This window comes from Silene latifolia, chromosome 7, assembly GCF_048544455.1.
Source record: "Silene latifolia isolate original U9 population chromosome 7, ASM4854445v1, whole genome shotgun sequence".
NCBI classification, from domain to species: Eukaryota; Viridiplantae; Streptophyta; class Magnoliopsida; order Caryophyllales; family Caryophyllaceae; genus Silene; species Silene latifolia.
Window position 1 is genome coordinate 23,308,615 of NC_133532.1, and position 16,778 is coordinate 23,325,392.

The 16,778-nt window shown below is 37.4% G+C and overlaps 1 protein-coding gene across 5 annotated transcripts; it reads left to right on the forward strand.

The window, feature by feature from the left end:
• The first annotated feature begins 1,606 nt into the window (after positions 1 to 1,606).
• Positions 1,607 to 16,440, forward strand: LOC141591935 (uncharacterized). 5 transcript variants are annotated; one of them, XM_074412441.1, is made up of 28 exons: positions 1,607 to 1,804; positions 1,894 to 2,089; positions 2,737 to 2,861; positions 5,740 to 5,856; positions 5,958 to 6,101; positions 6,463 to 7,121; positions 7,631 to 7,752; positions 7,846 to 7,937; positions 8,307 to 8,526; positions 8,990 to 9,059; positions 9,767 to 9,835; positions 9,934 to 10,088; positions 10,177 to 10,247; positions 10,328 to 10,501; positions 10,598 to 10,666; positions 10,840 to 10,944; positions 11,028 to 11,117; positions 12,152 to 12,227; positions 12,314 to 12,410; positions 12,505 to 12,574; positions 12,755 to 12,934; positions 13,015 to 13,137; positions 13,226 to 13,309; positions 13,401 to 13,585; positions 14,026 to 14,164; positions 14,243 to 14,302; positions 15,292 to 15,393; positions 15,897 to 16,440. In XM_074412441.1, the coding sequence occupies exons 1-28, from the start codon at positions 1,727 to 1,729 to the stop codon at positions 16,008 to 16,010; spliced, it is 3,786 nt and encodes a 1,261-aa protein (XP_074268542.1). In that variant the 5' UTR covers positions 1,607 to 1,726; the 3' UTR covers positions 16,011 to 16,440. The 5 variants fall into 5 exon arrangements, with proteins under 5 accessions (XP_074268542.1, XP_074268544.1, XP_074268545.1 ...); XM_074412443.1 differs by having other exon boundaries at positions 9,937 to 10,088; XM_074412444.1 differs by having other exon boundaries at positions 9,782 to 9,835.
• The last annotated feature ends 338 nt before the right edge of the window (positions 16,441 to 16,778 follow it).

Consider the following 16,778-nt stretch of genomic DNA (forward strand, 5'->3'; position numbering starts at 1 on the left):
TTTATTTATTTAAATATAGGCCGGATAAAATTAACGGGAATAATGAAGTTAACAAAAAAAAATAGAGGAATTAGTAAAAGAAACAATAGTAACCACGGGAGTAGTGAACGTAATGATATTAAAAAAATAAATGTCGTAAAAGTAATAATATTAATAGCGGGGTAGTGAGCGTGTCTCATAATTTGAAAATAAATTTAACATTTCATCATAATTACAGGATATGCCGTAGAAAAATATATTACAAATAGTAAACATGTGAGTTAGACAACTCCAACATAGTTTATTTCATTGAAAATAAAATTTAACGGTAAATAGAGATAGCCTGGGCGAAGCCGGACACCAAACCTAGTGTAATCTCTTATTGGGGTTACCTTCAGAAAAAAAGACTACGGTAGAAAAGGGTAAACTCATCATGAAAAGACGCTCAAAATGAAAAACTTAATTTGAGATAGAGTTTACGAAAAACACAAAGAGAGTAACGAAAAAGTTGTTTATTGGTAACAATTAATAAAAAACCGCATCTCATAAGTATTTGTCAACAATTCAAATGCCCAAATAAACAACAATAAAAAAACGTAAAAAATCCACCTAAATACATTAATTAAATTTTTGCTTTCCATCTTCGTATTTTTTTCCCCGTAATTATAATGTGACAATGCAATCTTCAATTTATGCAAAGGGTCTAATGGAGTCAAGATCCTCGTCATTTCTATTATCCTCGATGCCAAAGTAGTCTCTTCGGACCTTAGCAAGAGATAATTTTTCATGGATATTCATATACAATCCAAACCCTCAAAATATGTAACTAAAACAAAACGTAAAAAATCCACCCAAATACATTAATTATAACCCTCCTTTCCATCTTCTTAGTGCGGCCCTAGTAATGCAATCCTCAAAATTTATGCACGATATTTCATGGAGTCAAGATCCTCTCCATTTCCCCCGTAAATGCCAAATAATAGACTTTTCATACTTAGAAAAAGATCGACTTTCACATGTATTTATAAACAATTCAAATCCTCAAAATACGTTAGTAACAAAAACGTAAAAAATCCACCCATAAACATTAAGTAAAATCCGGCTTTCCAACTTCTTACTTTCTTCTTCTCCTATCTAAATAATATCTTCATTCATCTCATGCTTTAATAATTGATTTCATTTCATACCATATACTCCCCCGTTTAATTGATTTCTTTACGTTTGTTTTTTGGACACTATTCATAAGTAAGAAGAATTTTCAATACAACTTCTAATACACTGTATTAAATTGTCTTCTCAGGTGTATTATGAATATCAAACTTTTATAATTTTCAGTAGTAAGTAACTAAAGATATAAACAAAAGAAGACGAATATTGACATACGTCTATAAACCAAATGTGAACAATTTTACGGCACAATAGCATATAATAATCAATAAATTAATAATATTTATAATAATAATAATAAAAGAAATAATATAATAATTCCCCTATATAAATAAACACACTCTATGTCTCTAGTCATATTATTATTGATTATTTAATTATTATGAGAATAAAAAGTTTCACCTAAAAAAAACGCACATCCATCTCTCTACCTCTTTCAACTGATCTTCCGCAACTATTTCTTCTCTTTTCCCCTTTCTTCTCTCTCTCTCCTCAACCCCAAGATCTCAATCGATTCATATAAATCGAGAGATTTATCAAAAGGGGGGAGAAATTAGGGTTAACTTATTAACAATTAACAATGGTTGAAACTCGGAGAAGTTCTTCGTCATCCAAACGTCCTTTTGATTCACCTCTTCCTCCATCGAAACGCTCCAAGGTTTGATTTTTATTAGTTTAATTGATTATGGTTTGGATTTTGGGATTAGGGTTTTTGTTGGTTTTTTAATTGGGGGTGGAATTTTGTAGGAATCGGAAGCGGCATCGTCGTCGACAGACGATAAGGAGAAGAAACCTGTGGTGGAATCGGCAGCGGTGGCGGAGGGAGGTGATGGAGGTGGTGGTGGTGAGTCACGTGACCGTGATGACATGGAGGTTGGATCCGGTGATCCGGAGCCCACTGGTGATCCTAAATTATTGGATTTAGGGAAATCTGCTGTGAATGGTATGAGTTGATTAACGATTTTTGTGTGTTTTATCTGTTTATGTAGTTAATTAGGGCTTAGTAAGACGGTTTTACGCTAGTATTATGCCGAAACGCTTCAATTGTATGGCAATCATGTGTCTCAGAGTAAAAAGGATAGAAAAAGGAAAGCCATTTAACACAAGAATTTGTGTTATTTGCATGTGTTCTTAAGTTGTCGAGTTTCATAGTTGATGAGTAACGGAAAGGTTGAGCTCAATTGTATTGGTTTACTTTAAAATTGTGTGATTTAATTTTTAGAAGGAAATCATGACTACTGTTTAAAAAGAATTCGTGAACCGGGAAAATAGTTTAAATAAACCTCACTTTACGCAAAAGTTTGTGTCATTTGCATGTGTTCTTAGGTTTTCGAATTCTATAGTTGATGAGTGATGGAAAGTTGGAGCTCAATTGTATTGGTTTACACTAAAATTGTGGGAAAGATTTCATTTTTGTAAGGAAATCATGACTCGACTGTTAAAAAAGAATTCAAGTACTCTGAAAGTGTTAAGTAAACCCGACGTTAGGTTTTGGTCATTTGCATGCGTTTTTTTCTTGTCAAGTTTTATAGTTGACTGAGAATGGAAAATTGAGGATCGTTTGTGTTGTTTTTTTAATGGTGGGAGTAGCAGATTCTGCAGCTGTGGCTATGGGGGAGAAAGAAGGAAAAACCGCAGGGAAGCGGCAGCGGGTTAAGAGGAGCATGAGAACACAGCCTGTTCCTTGGGGCCGGCTCATTTCGGAGTGTGCTGAGGTGGGTTTGTTTAAATATGTTGTAAATTAGTTTATTAGTAAGTATGTGCTGAGAAGCATTAAAATAGTTGATCTTTGAGTTATTTTGTCATTTTGGTATGCAACATTAATCTTATTTTTGTAGAGGGTTTAACAAGACAGTTCTTTGTGATTGGCCTAATTGGGGTTTAATCTGTTAGTTAGGAGAACTTGCAGTGCTTTTTATTGGCGTATGGGTAACGCAAAGCGACTCACTAAACTGGCCCACTACTTTTTATTGTGGAGTAACTATCATTTGACATAGTTTGCAAATTTAATCTTGGATCATGCGAAAACAGCTAGCACAAGGGTAAGGTTGCGTACCTCCGACTCCCCCTTACCCTACAATTTTTGGGAACCATTGAGGCACTGGAGTAATGTTATTCTTGTTGTTGTTTGAGGATATCAAGCTTAGCAAGTTACTTAGATATCACTTGTCCGTATTGAATGTAGCTAAATGTTAACATCGATTGAGTTTGTTTTGTTATTAGAGGGGATGTCTGTGATGATCTGATGTGTGTTGTTTGTGGTGTTTCATGACCTTTGCCAAACGAATTGAGTAATTAAATTGATGTGCACTCATCGTGTTCACATATAACTATGGCGTGGAGGAAAGTTTAGGTTCTTTGTAGGTTGATTTTGGTGATGATAATTGCTAAATAGAACGTAGTGAGGTGAGCTTATTGTAAGGTTTGTATTCCCTGGGTTGCAGCAGCGGTCCTTTAACATTGATGCATGTTAGCTAAATCAGATGATGGCCATAGCATAAGTAATTAGGATAAGACAAGTACAAATTGTAATGAAGAAAAAGCCAGTATCCCAATGGTTTCTATAGTTATAAACCAGGGGAAGTGCAAGAGCCCAACTTAAAGGGGGAGTGCAAGAGCCAACTTAAAAAACAATGCTATATCATTGCCTTTTAGATTGGGGAAAAATATTCATTGCCTGACCGTTGAGCTATCACAAATAATATGTCATTTGATCACCCACAACTAAAGCTTCACCCCTAGCTAACAACTACTTCAGAGATAAAGAGTTTAGTGCGTCATTTAGCTTTATTCCCATCATATTACAGAGCCAAAATGTAGTGGTTAGAAAATGATCACAAATAGGAGGCAAAAAAATTTGTGGCTTGACAATTATGTTAAGCAGTCGCACGGTAAATATTTTCGGAGGTACAAAAAGTGATAGGCAAGAATTTTATTTAGTTGTGGTATGGGGTGTGGTTTATTGTGTCGTGTGTGCTGTCTAACTGTCTTTGTTAGCTCTGCACCTCTACCTAAAGTGTTGGACTTGATGCCTTTTTAAGCGTGGAGACTAGAACATACTTCTTTTTGTATTTTTTTATAATTCATTTCGAGCCTGCTAAAACTCGTTTGATGATTTATCGGAGAAACTGAAAGAGGCTCCAGAACTCCAGATGATTACACTTTGCCAGACTGCTAAAGTCGCCATTGTCAGTTCTGCTAGTGAAAGGCATATTGTATTTGTTGTTTGCCTGTAAAGAAAATATTTGAGGGGCTCTTAATTCTTACCCAAAGTAGACGTCCTGATTGATTCATGTAAATTTCAAGTGTATTAGTTCCATTGCACGCCTATCTTTGATAATTGAATAAATATATAATTTATGATGGCTCCCAAACATGTCATGCATATCTGCACATAGGATATGCTTGTGCACAACCAGCAATCCGATATGTTGTGATTGCTGTGAATGATATTAGCAAATCTGTTGACGTATATACTATTCTGCGTACTGTGCAATAAAAGTCTCTTCTTGGTCATATATGTATCGTAGGAGGTTCAACATGTATATTTCCATGGGATTTATGCCATTGGAGAATGCTTAACTTGAACATTTGCGGTTCTTAGATCAGCAAACTTTCAATGCTGGTCAGTTCCACTTCCTTATTAGTGGTCGGAATTTGTCCAACCAGTAATCTTATTAGGACTCTTGGGCAATATTTTGTTGGCCGATCAACTCACAATAAAGGTTTAACCTTTTATGGCTGAAGGGAACTGATGAATTTTCCTGATGTCATATCTGCACAAAGGATATGCTTATGCACAACCAGCAATCCGACATGTTGTGATTGCTGTGAATGATATTAGCAAAGCTGTTGACTTATATATTATTCTGCGTAATGTGCAATAAAAGTCTCTTCTTGGTCATATATGTATCGTAGGAGGTTCAACATGTATATTTCCATGGGATTTATGCCATTGGAGAATGCTTAACTTGAACATTTGCGGTTCTTAGATCAGCAAACTTTCAATGCTGGTCAGTTCCACTTCCTTATTAGTGGTCGGAATTTGTCCAACCAGTAATCTTATTAGGACTCTTGGGCAATATTTTGTTGGCCAATCAACTCACAATAAAGGTTTAACCTTTTATGGCTGAAGGGAACTGATGAATTTTCCTGATGTCATAAAAAAAAATCCAAAAATCTTACGCCTTTGATTGTGTGTTGTAACTTGTAAGCACTCCGCTCATTCTCTTTTTGTACGTGCTCTGTCGTGTGTAGCAATTGATGTCCTTTTCTGTCGTGGGTCCAACTTTTTTATGGTAAAATGTGGCTATAATTTTTCTGTGTAGCAGTTGCATGTTGCCAAAAGAAACCAGAAGAATGGACCGTTGATTCATCTGAAGACAAATTTGTTTGCTTTCAACTCCTTGCTGCAGTTTTGTTTTAACCTTTTTAGTGTTTGGGTTTTGCACACTTGGTTTGTGGCTACATGCAGTTGATTGTTTTATATTGGTCAACTTTCTGCTTTATTTCCCATAACGGTGTCTTTATACTTCTAGAGTTCCAGATTCATGTGCCAATTTCTATGAATTCATGGTTTTCCATCTTTTGCAGAATCCTACTCTTCCCATTTATGGTTCCGAATTCACTATAGGTTATGGCCGTCAGTATGACCTCTGTTTAAGAGAAACATCAGTTAGTAAAATGATATGCAAGCTTCAGCGCACGGAGGTGGGAACTCTAATAGCATAGGTGTAATTTATCTTTTGGAATACATGAAGTAGATATAGTTGATTAATACTTTACTCACTAGCTCCTTTTTATGTCTTCAGCAAGGAGGTTCATCTGTCATCAGGCTAGATGTAACAGGCGCGAAAGCTACAGTTACTGTAAACAACTATCCCTATCAGAAAAGTTCCTCTCCTTTGACTGTAACTGGTGGTGATGAGTTGGTTTTTGATGGGCGATATGCTTATGTATCCTTTGTCTCTGTTCTACTTATCTTGCATGTCAATGTGATATTTATCAGATTTTCTTGTCTGCTATTTACTATCCTCCATGGTACTCTTACTCTTGATATATCCTCGTGCACCCATCTCGAACATTCAGTACTCGGACATGGTATGACATGTCTACCCAACTTATGCCAAAACACAAGGATATTTCATTAAGTAGCGGAGTCCAGAAGTGGGGCACACACCCATGTTACACACTTCTAACAGAGTGTTTGTAACATGGACTGTAGCTGTAAGTGAGGTCTTTCACAGGATATAACCTAGGGGTTAGGCTGCACGATTATGATAAGTTCAGCGGTCAATTTCCTTGACAAGTTGGCAGATCTTTCAGCAACTCTCTGAGGATACTTTGGCTGCTTCTGGTGTACCCCCTCAAATTGCCATTCTAGAGGCCCAAAGTGCACCAGCTACAAGCAGAGATTCTGTTGCAAGGGGAAGAGATGCATCTGCTGTAGCTGGAGCAATGACTTCTTTACCCACCCTTGGCAAACATCTTCCACATCACCCTCCGTCAAGAGGGAATGATGAGGGTTCTCCTCCAGGTTCACTTTCCGGGGCTTCAGATAATGGTATCTGTAACATTGACATGAGTGATATGGAGGACTATAGCAGTCCAGCCCTGACTCATAAAGACGTTCCTTTATCTGATGAGAACATGAATATTGATGATTTAGAAAGGGATACTGGTTTGGATAACGATGAAGGTGCTGTCGATGGATCCAACAACGAATTGAGGCCATTCTTGCAGCTGCTTGGAGGGTCTCCACCTGCTGATATTGATTTTAGTAGGAATGTGCTCGAGGATAGCCGTGTCCTTAAATTGCTGGAAGAGCAAAGGCGACTAAGGGAAATGCTCAAGGATCTTGAAAATCCAAATGTTGCGTCAACCCGCCGACAAGCATTCAAGGACACCTTATCGAAGACGATGCTATCCTCCCATGAAATTGATGTATCCTTGGAGACGTTTCCCTACTATTTGAGGTTCGTGACGAACTTTCTTTTGTTGAGTTATGGTATACTGTTTGTAGTTGTTGAGAAAGCTGCTCCAAAATTTTTGCGCCTGTGTTCTCATTGTGTGTCCCTTGCATAATTGTGATGTTTTTTTAACCAATGTTGCTTTCCAAAACATATTTCCATTTCAATGGAGCCAACAACTCATTACACTCAGATTCTGGATTCTAACGACATAGAGCAATCCTACTGCGCTTCTTTTTCTGCTAAGTAGCGGTCATTCAATGCGATTCTCGACGCAACTTTTATTTCGGGTCCCTGCATTTCTACCTATAGGAGTAGGGTTGTCTGTACTTTCAGATTGTGGGTATTGCTGATCTTGAGTATTTGCTAATTCTCAGACAAATTGGTGTCATGTTTGGGCTCCTTACTTCTTAGTAGTTGCCATGTTAATTTATCACTGTAACTCATCATGTTTTTTCCTCCGTTCTGTTCCACCACTTGTCTTACCATTTTTATTTTTTATTTTCTTACAACAGCGAAACCACCAAGACTATCCTGATTGCTGCTACATACATACCTTTGAAGCATGGCAAAAAATTGAATTACACGTCAGACCTTCCTACCGTCTGCCCAAAAATACTCTTATCAGGACCAGCAGGTATAACATGTTTGTCAAACTAGTCCTTTCAAACATCCTGTATTTGAATCTGATATCTTGCTGTTTCATTCATATCCGAGTTTTATGTTTCAGGCTCGGAGATTTATCAAGAAACTCTTGTCAAGGCACTGGCTAAGCATTATGGTGCTAAACTTCTTATAGTTGAAAGTCTTCTTTTGCCTGGGGTGAGCGATGATTTTTTTTCATTTGCATTTAGCAAAATGGCCCGCTAAACTTGATATGCTCCTTTTCATTGTGACATAGCCATTCAATGCAAATCTTCATGTAATTTCCGTTATGGGTCAATTGGAAACATCCTCTTTCAACACAAATTTAAGTGTGATACATCTGATCCCCCTTGACCAGTGTAATTTGGGGAGCTCTTGAGGCTCTGAGGAGCACTGCTATTCTTGCTGCTCTGCCCTCTCCTTGATTGAATTAAAAGTGGCTGATAATGCATTCAAAATGAATCTAGTTCAATAATGTATGATATATTTTATTGTTCTGGACAATAATATTTATGGATGAAGTGATGAACACACTAAATATTGCAGGGATCAGTTGTAAAGGAAGCTGATTCTTCCAAAGAAGATTTCAGGCTTCAAAATGCTAGTGCTATTGCAAAACGGGCCGCAGGCGTGGCTGCCTTACGGCAGAAAAAACCAGCCTCAAGTGTCGAGGCAGACATCACTATTGGATCTGCAGGGACAGCTCAGCGTTTACCGAAAAATGAAGCATCTACCGCATCTTCTAAGCAGTACGACTTTAAAGAGGGTGTGTGTGTATCTGTTTGATCCTGTCCCCCACCTTTGAGTTAATTGCATTTTTTTTGCCTGATCTAATTTTTTAGCCTATTGTGTGCGTCTGCAATTGTCCTTACCTATCTACTTTGACTTTATCAGTCACCCTGTCTGTCCTCCCCCTCTCCCTCTCCGTATTGTGGGGTTGTTATTTCCGTTGCCTGCCTTTAATTATAGCTCTGTTTGATGTTGGTTTCCGATCAATCCACTAAAATAGTGTCCTTATGCGTATGCGTGTCTCCCCCAGGGTGTCTTTTTGTGATCATTTCTTTACGTGCCAAAATTAAATCATTGTCACATTCCTGTGTGAATTCCAGTCTGAAAAATGGTCTCAAACTTTGTTGTTTATAATTTTCTATGAATGAAGATGTATGGTCTATTGGCTGAGCACTCAATTTTTTTATGGCATTGAATGTTTTTTTTTTTTTTTTTCGCAGGTGATAGAGTGAAATTTATTGGTTCAAATTCATTGGCGCCTTCTGCAGTGTCTTTAATACCACAACAAAGGTATGTTTTTGGCAGCCATACTATCTTCATATGCATTATGTCCCCCTTTGTGTATGTTTGGACTCTTAAGTCTGTTTTGTAAGATCATTAATAACTCTTATGTTTTGTAAATGAGAAGTGTCAGTTTGTAGAACATTAATTGGATTTTTATCCGTAGAACTCTTTTTGGCTAGGTGCCTGTCTTAATGTTTTCGTGCTATGTAGAATCTTTGAACATTTTACCACCTTTATTTTGGTAAGTGGGCTGTGAAAGTTTGCAGGCTAGAGAAATTTCATAGGACCCGAGGCCGAAAAATGACCTTTTAATGTGGTTAAATGAACACAACAGGTTATGTAATTGCCATAAGCCATAATTTTTAAAAATATTCTCCGAATCTAGTTGTTTACTCCGGGAGATTTATGTGCCTAGCATTTTCGTCCGAATCTAGTGATTACACCGAGAGATTTATGTGCCTAGCATTTTCGTCAATAAACATCTGGTTTGTCAAGAAAACCTTGTTCAGCATATAAGTTCTGCTAACTTCAATTAGTTGAGCCATAAAGTGTTGGCTTTTATCTCATGACGCCATAAATTTTACTCGTATTTGTTCTTTTTTTTTTTTAAGTCTCTGGTATATTTATTATTGTTATTATTATTATTGTAATTATAATTGTACTTTGTTGAAGCGAAGTAATATTTTTATTGGGCGCTAACATGTCTGTTGTAGTGGTATTCATGATAGGAATTGGTCGAGATCTGCCTTCAAAGCATCTTTAAGAAAACATAGTTCAAGAATGTAAGAAAGATTCTTTTAATAGGAAGAGGAACTATTTAGTTTTAAATCTAAAAGTTAAGTTACTAAAATTTCCTTCCATATTTCATTTTTATTTAAAGTAGCAAAGGACCAACATATGGCACTCGAGGAAAGGTTGTCCTTGTCTTTAAAGGAAATAAGGCATCAAAGATCGGTGTCAGATTTGACGAGCCAGTTCCTGATGGATGCAATCTTGGAGGCAGTTGTGAAAACGGACATGGGTTCTTTTGTATAGGTATTTTCCAATGTCTCCGTGTTAATACTTGTTTCTTATGATACTTTTGTGAGCTCGCTCATCTATTAATTGCGACTGTTCTCTGTAGCGGAGGGGTTATGCTTGGAAAATTCAGGCAGTGAAGATTTTCAAAAGTTCGCCACAAATGAAATTTTTGAGGTTAATGTTTCGTGATGGACATATATCTTTTTTTAGTAGTCTCTATTTCCTCAATTTTTTCTCACTGTTTCTGTTAACAGGTTGCTAAAGGTGAATGTAGAAATGGTCCTGTAATATTGCTTCTAAAAGACATGGAGAAGTGCATGGGGAGCAATCCGGAGGCATATTATGAGCTGAAAAGTAAGTTCGACAATTTGCCCGATAATTTGGTGGTCATTGCCTCTCACACCCAGGCTGACAGCAGGAAAGAAAAGGTATTTGGTTGGGTCTTTGTATCTCTAAATCTTCTTTCTCGGCCAATTCTTGGAAAATTAACCTCACAAGCTGTTGGTTTATTCAAATTTCGGCAGTCTCATCCAGGAGGTCTATTATTTACCAAGTTTGGCAGCAGCACAGCTTTCCTTGACCTTGGTTTTCCGGTACGTAGCGTGTTTTAGACATTTGTGCTATTACTTACCAAATTTCTTTATCGTGTTGGACAAACTCTAGAAAAGTGGTATTCTAATTGGCTTGTGTCTAAGATTTGTAATTGATCTGATGAATAGTGTGTAATGGACTGGAGTATGCTAACTGTTTAGTTGTATTTATACAGGATAGTCTTGGTAAATTGAGTGACAGAACTAACAAAGATGCGTCAAAGACAATGAAACAGCTGAATCGCCTCTTTACTAACAAAATCACCATACAGACGCCTCAGGTAATGAAAGGTCTTTGTTGCTTCCGGCCGAATTCTGGCTTAAGCTATCTTTGTGAAATCACATTTTTTATTATCAATGACAGGACGAAGATCTTCTGTTGGATTGGAAGCAAAAGTTAGAACGTGATATGGAAACTCTGAAGGCTCAGTCAAACATCATTAGTATTCACTCTGTAAGGCTTCTGCATTGCAGTTTCATTTTTTTACAATACTTTAGAAGAGGCTTTTTGTGATACTGGTATGTGATGGGTTAAAAATCATTCTGGTGAATTATATGTTTTTTGGGCAAAAGCATCAGAGGCTTTTAGTGGATACCATGTCATGAGGTAAAATCTGTCTGGGGGAATCAAATGTTTTATGGGTAAAGCATCCTAGACTTTGAATGGAATCCATGTGACGATGATACACACACTTTGTTCCTTCTGTTACTTGCTCTCTTATTCTCATGATCTCATCCCTTCTATTTCTATTAAATCTCTTATATAGTTTTTATCCAAAGAAGTGCAGTAGTGCCTCCGGGCTACTTTTCCTAAAAAAAAAAAGTGCAGAAAACTTTTTGGGAGAGATAATTAGAGATTTAATGAGAAATAAATACTCCTTCCATTCATTTCATTTCCATATCTTTGTTTGATATATGTGGGGGGTATTTTACTCAAACGTATGAAAATGAAATGAATAGAGGGAGCATAAAGAAAAATCTAGACATAAGTAATACATTCGTTTTTGCACAATTTTTAAGAAAATTATTATTATATTCAATTTCACAAATCTAAGTCAAAATTGCCCTTAACTCTTAATACACCCCCACTATCAGCCCTTTCTGCACCACCATTTTTCATTGGCTCCCTCACTCCACCCGGGGTGTCATTGCTGTTGCACATAAGACCCATCACCATTGGTACCGGACCAACTAGACGATTTCACCCTTCCGCACTACAGCACTCCCCTTTGATTTGACACTCGAACCCCATCCTAACTAGATTGACCACCAGAACCAGAGGACTATTACCCCCAGATTGATTCCTGTGGTGTGGGATGTGATATGCGACAGTGGTGGTTAACCCTCTATCCGACGTTAAAGATCTGGACTGTAGGTAGATGGGCGAGTCGAGTGGTGGTGATTGTAGTCGGCTTTAAAAAATTTGCATCTGATGAAAGTGGGTAAACTAAAGCACTGACCTTATGATATTTATTTTGCTCTTTGAAGGTTTTGAGCCGCACTGGAATTGAATGTTCGGATGTCGAGGCACTATGTATCAAGGATCAGACACTTACAACTGAAAGTCAGTCCATGGATCTTTCTACTTGGAGTACACCCCATTTAAATACATGCATTTTCTGGGGCTAATTGTATATTTTGATATTGTAGATGTGGAAAAAGTAATTGGCTGGGCATTAACTCATCACTTTATGCACTGTGCTGAAGCACCCATAACTGATTCTAAGATCTTGATATCTAGTGAAAGGTCGATATCCATCTCAACGTCCTTCGTTAGGCTTTATATTATTATTATTATTGTTATTCTAATAAATTGTGCATGCTGTTGTCTTATTTTTCAGTATTAGGCATGGGCTGGATATTTTGCAGGGCATACAAAACGAAAACAAGAGTACGAAGAAGTCGTTGAAGGTGATTCCCTGGCTGTGCTTCCCCATTATTTACGAAAGATGAGCTGAGGGGAAAAATGAAATTATAAGTCGTAAAAGCATTCATTTATTTATTTTTGGGATTTGTAGGGAACGTGGTATATTGTGTTTCTTATACTTGAAGCAGGCACAAAACCACATATCTTATGTGCTTGTTTTTCAGGATGTTGTTACTGAAAATGAATTTGAGAAGAAGCTTCTCCTAGACGTTATTCCCTCTGATGAAATTGGAGTAACTTTTGAGGACATTGGTGCCCTGGAAAATGTTAAAGACACATTGAAGGAATTGGTAATGCTACCGCTTCAGAGGCCTGAGCTGTTTACAAAAGGCCAATTGACGAAGGTTTTTGCTTTATATTCCTCTTGATGTTCCCTTTGAAATTTTCCTTATTTAGAAGCCTAATAAAAATAAATTCCCCTTAGCCTTGCAAAGGAATTCTTCTTTTTGGTCCCCCTGGTACGGGGAAAACCATGCTTGCGAAAGCTGTTGCAACTGAGGCTGGCGCAAATTTCATCAACATATCAATGTCCAGCATCACATCAAAGGTGCTCTTCTGTTTTCTATTCTCCTCTACGATTGAGTTCTCTTTTCCTGTTCCTGATTGCTGACCTTATTGATCCTTTTTTCTAATAGTGGTTTGGTGAAGGCGAAAAGTACGTGAAAGCAGTGTTCTCTTTGGCCAGTAAGATTGCTCCTAGTGTCATTTTTGTCGACGAGGTTAGTTTGGTTATGCTATTTCGGCTCTCTCTCATGCACGCACGCACACGGACACTGTTTCTAATCGTTGTATTTGCTCCATCAATAATAGGTTGACAGCATGTTAGGAAGACGGGAAAATCCGGGGGAACATGAAGCTATGAGAAAAATGAAGAATGAGTTTATGGTTAACTGGGATGGTTTACGTACAAAGGATCGAGAACGTGTCCTCGTGCTTGCTGCAACAAACAGGCCTTTTGACCTTGATGAAGCGGTTATTAGGAGGCTGCCTCGGAGGTCAATCTCTTATGCAAATCTCTAGTGTCCCCTTCCCTTTAATGGCTTCGTACCATGGTCTTTTTTATTTATATCCGAAGTATTTATCTTGTTATACTTTGAATGCAACTTCCAGTGACATTTGTGCTATATATCTTCTCACAAGTCACTTGCCAATATCGCTATGAAGATAAATTCAGTTGCAACTTTACAGTGTACATGCAACAACATTACCCCAATGTATTGAGAGCTCCATTTGTTACGAATTCGTGTTACTTCACTAGATGTATAACCATTTTAGTGATCCATCTCGCTTTATTCCATCATAATCCAAAACCGGGGAACTAAAAATAAACTACTTTAAATGTGGAAATGTGAATTTGTAAAAAGTAATTTGGAGTGAAAAGGGTGTTTCTATAGTTAGGCTGGTGTTCCAACTTTGAATTGATTAATTGTTGCAGGTTGATGGTTGGCTTGCCAGATGCACCGAACAGGGAGAAAATTCTGCGAGTAATTTTGGCAAAAGAGGAGATGGCACCAGATGTTGATCTTGCTGTAGTGGCCAATATGACTGATGGATACTCTGGAAGTGATTTGAAGGTTGTGAGTCCTTTCCTTTGATCTCTTCAAACTTCTAGCGGAATGATCTTATAACTTTGTTTAATCTGTTTGGTGCAGAATCTTTGTGTAACTGCAGCCTATTGTCCCATTCGGGAAATATTAGAAAGGGAGAAGAAGGTAATACCTTTTGTATATGGTTTTTATTGTAGGAAGAATTGTTGAATTTTCTATATCTAGTGCCCTTCATATTTCTGTTTTTATTCCTTTCATATTTTTCTAGAATGCAACAACATTGTGAAATTAGTTGCAATGATAAATCAAACCTCACAAATTCTGGCACGTATATATTTTCATAATAATTGAAGAAATTAACAGTCAAAAGATTGCCATCAGTTAACCACCAAAATCAAGTTAATAGTTTGTTTTGTTGATATGGATGGACCTTATGGCTTATGCAAGCTAGGTGTCGCAAGGTGAGATAGGGCATGGTTTTATTTGGTTTAGTCGCTAGTAATCTACTACTCTTTGTTTTAATTTTTAACCACCAAGATGTGAATGAGAAAGACCAATGGCTTTGTTATTGTCATTTTGTTCGTAAGATGATTATAGTGGTGGGAAATTGGAATAGAGTTGTCGTTTGACAATAGAGTTTGTTGATAGTTAATACGTCTTTTATATATACACACTTTTTTGGACACTTATTTTGTGAAAAAAAATTGAACTCTTGCCTTTTTTGAACATTTCACTCGAAACTCCTAGCAAAAGTTGGGGAAAAAATATATTTTCCAGCAAATATTAAACATGAACAATCATAGATATTTGCCCATGGCCAATTTTTGGTTGGTGGAAAAGAACATCCATGATGATGGATGAAAATTCTTTCGGAAGTTGTCTTTCATGTTGGCCAAAACTAGTATTTGGCTTGGAGAAGATATTCACAGAAGGTAGGAGTTTTGAATTTCTTTTGTTAGAGGTAGAGTTCTTGGAAATGGGTGAAGAAAAGGTAGGAGTTACGGATTAATGCCTTGACAATATTATCATGATATGCCAAGCTGCTGTAAAACATGTTATTTGTATCTGGTACTATGTAAAAGTTGTGCTTCTAGTAATGTCTGAGTGTATGACAGAAGTACAGAACATGTAAACTTTTTCTTGGTGCTGTGCAGGAGAAAGCTTCGGCAGTAGCTGAAAGTAGATCAGCCGTACTATACAATGGTGATGATGTGCGTTCTTTGAACATGAGCGACTTCAAATATGCCCAAGAACAGGTCTGAATTACTAATATACACTGAACTTCAATTTTCTCATATTTTCCCGTATCCAGTTTCCAGTTTTCTCACTTGCTTTGTGAAGAACTGTGGTTGATTTCATCAGTTAAAAGTGTCATTGTAGCACCTGATTGAATGCGCAGCTGACCGTGCTGCGCTGTACTATGCCATGCTATCAGTCAAAATATAGTATTCTTATCCAAATAAAAGGGAGTTACAATGACAGTTTTGATTCTGACATGTTACGAACCCATCAGGACTACCAGTTCGCAACCTTGTTAGTTGTGAAGTCTGTCTTAACCATTTACTTGCGTTTTTTTCTGTGTTAGAAAAAACTGTTAAAAACTCTACTGTGGTTTATCTCACCATTAGAAATATCCGTACTCACATGCTTCTGATTTAATTAAAAACTGAACCAAATGGGTCAAAAAGAGTTAACGCCTTCTTCTGTGATCTTGGTGAGTTCCGATTTTCAGATGTCACACTAACAGTGTTATTTGCAGGTGTGCGCGAGCTTTTCATCGGAGTCTACAAATATGAATGAGCTGGTGCAGTGGAATGATCTATATGGCGAAGGCGGGTCAAGAAAGAAGAGTTCCCTCAGCTATTTCATGTAGAACAACTCGCGTAATACCCCCCGTCTGCTTTGTATAGTAAGATCCTTTCCCAAATCGAGTTACCTTTCAATTTTTCCCACCATATAGCTCCTGCCTAAATTATATGGATATGGTGCCTGGGCCGCGGCAACTCCCATCCCGAAGGCCCATTCGCTAGAGCCCCTATCGTGTCATGGGCAACTAGCTCCAAATCTCTCCCTATTCCCTTCAATCTACCCGATCTGTTGCACCAATTGTATAGTAGTTCCAAATTTATAGATCCCATGTTTTTTTTCCCTTTCTTTTTGGTCGCAAAACCGCAGTTAATTTACTGTCTATTTATTTTATTCTGAACAATTATGAAATAAACAAATTGCATTCTGTTTGTATAGTCGAATGATAAAATTCAATTCTTATCATAAAAATAAATATTCTGTGGTTCAATATTGAATTTTGTTTGTATTGTGACGAGGAAGAGCAATCGTGTAGTCTTGAGTTAATATTATACATTTATACTGATCCAAAACAAAAGAAGCTAAGAGTTATTGTAAAAACTAACTAATACTTCTATGTTTTAGGCAAGACTTTCAACTAGACCTGGCAAAAGTAACCCGACCTGACTGATTCGACCCGAAGAACTGACCCGAGACCCGAACTACATCACCCGAAAACCCGAATTGACCCGGTCTGACCCGAAAATGGCTCGGGTTTTCTGGACCCTAACTGACCGACCCGACCCGAAAATGACCCGACAAAATATAACTCTAATTGAACCAAAAAGACTTGCAA

What these genes read in the sequence shown, in the direction of transcription:
- LOC141591935 (XM_074412441.1), top strand. Translation starts at nt 1,727, where the DNA reads ATGGTTGAAACTCGGAGAAGTTCTTCGTCATCCAAACGTCCTTTTGAT. An exon ending in TCTTTAATACCACAACAAAG is followed by an intron (nt 9,060 to 9,766) that starts GTATGTTTTTGG and finishes TGTCTGTTGTAG; the next exon opens with TGGTATTCATGATAGGAATT. An exon ending in AGAAAACATAGTTCAAGAAT is followed by an intron (nt 9,836 to 9,933) that starts GTAAGAAAGATT and finishes TTTTATTTAAAG; the next exon opens with TAGCAAAGGACCAACATATG.